At 46.8% G+C, this 7500-nt stretch overlaps 1 protein-coding gene across 1 annotated transcript in view; it reads left to right on the top strand.

Moving 5' to 3' along the window:
* Positions 1–7500, top strand: part of LOC138963734 (dynein axonemal heavy chain 12-like) — a 188441-nt gene that overhangs the window by 25598 nt on the left and 155343 nt on the right. The window contains exon 9 of the mRNA XM_070335583.1: positions 7341–7494. Coding sequence (XP_070191684.1) covers positions 7341–7494 — 154 coding nt within the window. The remainder of the gene's footprint in view (positions 1–7340; positions 7495–7500) is intronic.

Raw genomic sequence — 7500 nt, 5'->3', positions numbered from 1 at the left:
TGGACACTATACTGTCTCTCTACCTACACGATGGACACTATACTGTCTCTCTACCTGCCCGATGGACACTATACTGTCTCTGTACCTGCATGATGGACACCATACTGTCTCTCTACCTACACGATGGACACTATACTGTCTCTCTACCAGCACGATGGACACTATACTGTCTCTCTACCTGCACGATGGACACTATACTGTCTCTCTACCTGCATGATGGACACTATACTGTCTCTCTACCAGCACGATGGACACTATACTGTCTCTCTACCTGCACGATGGACACTATACTGTCTCTCTACCTGCACGATGGACACTATACTGTCTCTCTACCTGCATGATGGACACTATACTGTCTCTCTACCTGCACGATGGACACTATACTGTCTCTCTACCTGCATGATGGACACTATACTGTCTCTCTACCTACACGATGGACACTATACTGTCTCTCTACCTACACGATGGACACTATACTGTCTCTCTACCTACACGATGGACACTATACTGTCTCTCTACCAGCACGATGGACACTATACTGTCTCTCTACCAGCACGATGGACACTATACTGTCTCTCTACCTACATGATGGACACTATACTGTCTCTCTACCTACACGATGGACACTATACTGTCTCTCTACCAGCACGATGGACACTATACTGTCTCTCTACCAGCACGATGGACACTATACTGTCTCTCTACCTGCACGATGGACACTATACTGTCTCTCTACCAGCACGATGGACACTATACTGTCTCTCTACCTGCATGATGGACACTATACTGTCTCTCTACCTGCACGATGGACACTATACTGTCTCTCTACCTGCATGATGGACACTATACTGTCTCTCTACCTACACGATGGACACTATACTGTCTCTCTACCTACACGATGGACACTATACTGTCTCTCTACCTGCACGATGGACACTATACTGTCTCTCTACCTACACGATGGACACTATACTGTCTCTCTACCTGCACGATGGACACTATACTGTCTCTCTACCTACACGATGGACACTATACTGTCTCTCTACCAGCACGATGGACACTATACTGTCTCTCTACCTGCACGATGGACACTATACTGTCTCTCTACCAGCACGATGGACACTATACTGTCTCTCTACCTACACGATGGATAATATACTGTCTCTCTACCTACACGATGGACACTATACTGTCTCTCTACCTGCACGATGGACACTATACTGTCTCTCTACCTACACGATGGACACTATACTGTCTCTCTACCTACACGATGGACACTATACTGTCTCTCTACCTGCACGATGGACACTATACTGTCTCTACCAGCACGATGGACACTATACTGTCTCTCTACCAGCACGATGGACACTATACTGTCTTCTACCTACATGATGGACACTATACTGTCTCTCTACCAGCACGATGGACACTATACTGTCTCTCTACCAGCACGATGGACACTATACTGTCTCTCTACCTACACGATGGACACTATACTGTCTCTCTACCTGCACGATGGACACTATACTGTCTCTCTACCAGCACGATGGACACTATACTGTCTCTCTACCTGCACGATGGACACTATACTGTCTCTCTACCAGCACGATGGACACTATACTGTCTCTCTACCTGCACGATGGACACTATACTGTCTCTCTACCAGCACGATGGACACTATACTGTCTCTCTACCTGCATGATGGACACTATACTGTCTCTCTACCAGCACGATGGACACTATACTGTCTCTCTACCTGCACGATGGACACTATACTGTCTCTCTACCTGCATGATGGACACTATACTGTCTCTCTACCAGCACGATGGACACTATACTGTCTCTCTACCTGCATGATGGACACTATACTGTCTCTCTACCTGCACGATGGACACTATACTGTCTCTCTACCAGCACGATGGACACTATACTGTCTCTCTACCTGCATGATGGACACTATACTGTCTCTCTACCAGCACGATGGACACTATACTGTCTCTCTACCTGCACGATGGACACTATACTGTCTCTCTACCTGCACGATGGACACTATACTGTCTCTCTACCTGCATGATGGACACCATACTGTCTCTCTACCTGCATGATGGACACCATACTGTCTCTCTACCTACACGATGGACACTATACTGTCTCTCTACCAGCACGATGGACACTATACTGTCTCTCTACCTACACGATGGACACTATACTGTCTCTCTACCAGCACGATGGACACTATACTGTCTGTCTACCTACATGATGGACACTATACTCTCTCTCTACCTACATGATGGACACTATACTGTCTCTCTACCTACACGATGGACACTATACTGTCTCTCTACCTGCACGATGGACACTATACTGTCTCTCTACCAGCACGATGGACACTATACTGTCTCTCTACCTACACGATGGACACTATACTGTCTCTCTACCTGCACGATGGACACTATACTGTCTCTCTACCAGCACGATGGACACTATACTGTCTCTCTACCTACATGATGGACACTATACTGTCTCTCTACCTACACGATGGACACTATACTGTCTCTCTACCTACACGATGGACACTATACTGTCTCTCTACCTACATGATGGACACTATACTGTCTCTCTACCTACACGATGGACACCATACTATCTCTCTACCTGCATGATGGACACTATACTGTCTCTCTACCTACATGATGGACACTATACTGTCTCTCTACCTACACGATGGACACTATACTGTCTCTCTACCTACACGATGGACACTATACTGTCTCTCTACCTACACGATGGACACTATACTGTCTCTCTACCAGCACGATGGACACTATACTGTCTCTCTACCTGCACGATGGACACTATACTGTCTCTCTACCTGCACGATGGACACTATACTGTCTCTCTACCTACATGATGGACACTATACTGTCTCTCTACCTACACGATGGACACCATACTATCTCTCTACCTGCATGATGGACACTATACTGTCTCTCTACCTACATGATGGACACTATACTGTCTCTTCTACCTACACGATGGACACTATACTGTCTCTCTACCTACACGATGGACACTATACTGTCTCTCTACCTACACGATGGACACTATACTGTCTCTCTACCTACACGATGGACACTATACTGTCTCTCTACCTACACGATGGACACTATACTGTCTCTCTACCTGCACGATGGACACTATACTGTCTCTCTACCTGCCCGATGGACACTATACTGTCTCTCTACCTGCACGATGGACACTATACTGTCTCTCTACCTACATGATGGACACTATACTGTCTCTCTACCTGCACGATGGACACTATACTGTCTCTCTACCAGCACGATGGACACTATACTGTCTCTCTACCTACACGATGGACACTATACTGTCTCTCTACCAGCACGATGGACACTATACTGTCTCTCTACCTGCACGATGGACACTATACTGTCTCTCTACCTACACGATGGACACTATACTGTCTCTCTACCTACACGATGGACACTATACTGTCTCTCTACCAGCACGATGGACACTATACTGTCTCTCTACCTGCATGATGGACACTATACTGTCTCTCTACCTGCACGATGGACACTATACTGTCTCTCTACCTACACGATGGACACTATACTGTCTCTCTACCAGCACGATGGACACTATACTGTCTCTCTACCAGCACGATGGACACTATACTGTCTCTCTACCTACACGATGGACACTATACTGTCTCTCTACCTGCACGATGGACACTATACTGTCTCTCTACCTGCATGATGGACACTATACTGTCTCTCTACCTGCACGATGGACACTATACTGTCTCTCTACCTGCATGATGGACACTATACTGTCTCTCTACCTACACGATGGACACTATACTGTCTCTCTACCTACACGATGGACACTATACTGTCTCTCTACCTGCACGATGGACACTATACTGTCTCTCTACCTACACGATGGACACTATACTGTCTCTCTACCTACACGATGGACACTATACTGTCTCTCTACCTACACGATGGACACTATACTGTCTCTCTACCAGCACGATGGACACTATACTGTCTCTCTACCAGCACGATGGACACTATACTGTCTCTCTACCAGCACGATGGACACTATACTGTCTCTCTACCTACACGATGGACACTATACTGTCTCTCTACCTACACGATGGACACTATACTGTCTCTCTACCTGCACGATGGACACTATACTGTCTCTCTACCTACACGATGGACACTATACTGTCTCTCTACCTACACGATGGACACTATACTGTCTCTCTACCTGCACGATGGACACTATACTGTCTCTCTACCAGCACGATGGACACTATACTGTCTCTCTACCAGCACGATGGACACTATACTGTCTCTCTACCTACATGATGGACACTATACTGTCTCTCTACCAGCACGATGGACACTATACTGTCTCTCTACCAGCACGATGGACACTATACTGTCTCTCTACCTACACGATTGTCACTATACTGTCTCTCTACCTGCACGATGGACACTATACTGTCTCTCTACCAGCACGATGGACACTATACTGTCTCTCTACCTGCATGATGGACACTATACTGTCTCTCTACCTGCACGATGGACACTATACTGTCTCTCTACCTGCACGATGGACACTATACTGTCTCTCTACCAGCACGATGGACACTATACTGTCTCTCTACCTGCACGATGGACACTATACTGTCTCTCTACCAGCACGATGGACATTATACTGTCTCTCTACCTGCACGATGGACACTATACTGTCTCTCTACCTACACGATGGACACTATACTGTCTCTCTACCAGCACGATGGACACTATACTGTCTCTCTACCTGCACGATGGACACTATACTGTCTCTCTACCAGCACGATGGACACTATACTGTCTCTCTACCAGCATGATGGACACTATACTGTCTCTCTACCTGCACGATGGACACTATACTGTCTCTCTACCAGCACGATGGACACTATACTGTCTCTCTACCAGCACGATGGACACTATACTGTCTCTCTACCTGCACGATGGACACTATACTGTCTCTCTACCTGCACGATGGACACTATACTGTCTCTCTACCTGCACGATGGACACTATACTGTCTCTCTACCTACACGATGGACACTATACTGTCTCTCTACCAGCACGATGGACACTATACTGTCTCTCTACCTACACGATGGACACTATACTGTCTCTCTACCAGCACGATGGACACTATACTGTCTCTCTACCTGCACGATGGACACTATACTGTCTCTCTACCTACATGATGGACACTATACTGTCTCTCTACCTACACGATGGACACTATACTGTCTCTCTACCTACACGATGGACACTATACTGTCTCTCTACCAGCACGATGGACACTATACTGTCTCTCTACCTACACGATGGACACTATACTGTCTCTCTACCTGCACGATGGACACTATACTGTCTCTCTACCTACACGATGGACACTATACTGTCTCTCTACCTACACGATGGACACTATACTGTCTCTCTACCTACACGATGGACACCATACTATCTCTCTACCTGCATGATGGACACTATACTGTCTCTCTACCTACATGATGGACACTATACTGTCTCTCTACCTACACGATGGACACCATACTATCTCTCTACCTGCATGATGGACACTATACTGTCTCTCTACCTACATGATGGACACTATACTGTCTCTCTACCTACACGATGGACACTATACTGTCTCTCTACCTACACGATGGACACTATACTGTCTCTCTACCTACACGATGGACACTATACTGTCTCTCTACCAGCACGATGGACACTATACTGTCTCTCTACCTGCTTGATGGACACTATACTGTCTCTCTACCTACACGATGGACACTATACTGTCTCTCTACCTACATGATGGACACTATACTGTCTCTCTACCTACACGATGGACACCATACTATCTCTCTACCTGCATGATGGACACTATACTGTCTCTCTACCTACATGATGGACACTATACTGTCTCTCTACCTACACGATGGACACTATACTGTCTTCTCTACCTACACGATGGACACTATACTGTCTCTCTACCTACACGATGGACACTATACTGTCTCTCTACCTACACGATGGACACTATACTGTCTCTCTACCTACACGATGGACACTATACTGTCTCTCTACCAGCACGATGGACACTATACTGTCTCTCTACCTGCACGATGGACACTATACTGTCTCTCTACCTGCACGATGGACACTATACTGTCTCTCTACCTACATGATGGACACTATACTGTCTCTCTACCTGCACGATGGACACTATACTGTCTCTCTACCAGCACGATGGACACTATACTGTCTCTCTACCTGCACGATGGACACTATACTGTCTCTCTACCAGCACGATGGACACTATACTGTCTCTCTACCTGCACGATGGACACTATACTGTCTCTCTACCTACACGATGGACACTATACTGTCTCTCTACCTACACGATGGACACTATACTGTCTCTCTACCTACACGATGGACACTATACTGTCTCTCTACCTGCACGATGGACACTATACTGTCTCTCTACCTACACGATGGACACTATACTGTCTCTCTACCTACACGATGGACACTATACTGTCTCTCTACCTGCACGATGGACACTATACTGTCTCTCTACCTGCCCGATGGACACTATACTGTCTCTCTACCTACACGATGGACACTATACTGTCTCTCTACCTACACGATGGACACTATACTGTCTCTCTACCTGCACGATGGACACTATACTGTCTCTCTACCTGCACGATGGACACTATACTGTCTCTCTACCTACACGATGGACACTATACTGTCTCTCTACCTACACGATGGACACTATACTGTCTCTCTACCAGCACGATGGACACTATACTGTCTCTCTACCTACACGATGGACACTATACTGTCTCTCTACCTACACGATGGACACTATACTGTCTCTCTACCTACACGATGGACACTATACTGTCTCTCTACCTGCACGATGGACACTATACTGTCTCTCTACCTACACGATGGACACTATACTGTCTCTCTACCTACACGATGGACACTATACTGTCTCTCTACCTACACGATGGACACTATACTGTCTCTCTACCTGCACGATGGACACTATACTGTCTCTCTACCTGCACGATGGACACTATACTGTCTCTCTACCTACACGATGGACACTATACTGTCTCTCTACCTGCATGATGGACACTATACTGTCTCTCTACCTACACGATGGACACCATACTGTCTCTTTACCTGCACGATCGACACTGAACTGTGGCTGTGCAGATCCCGACCATCACGTCGTACCTGGAGGCGGGCGACACCCTGGACGTGGTCAGGGCGGAGGTGTCGGAGCACATCGTGCTGCAACACAGGATCGAGGTCAACATGGCGTGCAAGCGCTTCATGGGGGAGCCTCTTGTCTACCTGCAGACCTTCAGTAGGT

The sequence above is a fragment of the Littorina saxatilis genome, linkage group LG4 (genome assembly GCF_037325665.1).
Source record: "Littorina saxatilis isolate snail1 linkage group LG4, US_GU_Lsax_2.0, whole genome shotgun sequence".
Lineage (NCBI taxonomy): Eukaryota > Metazoa > Mollusca > Gastropoda > Littorinimorpha > Littorinidae > Littorina > Littorina saxatilis.
Note: the sequence above shows the minus strand (reverse complement) of the source record. Positions and strands in the feature narration are given on the sequence as shown.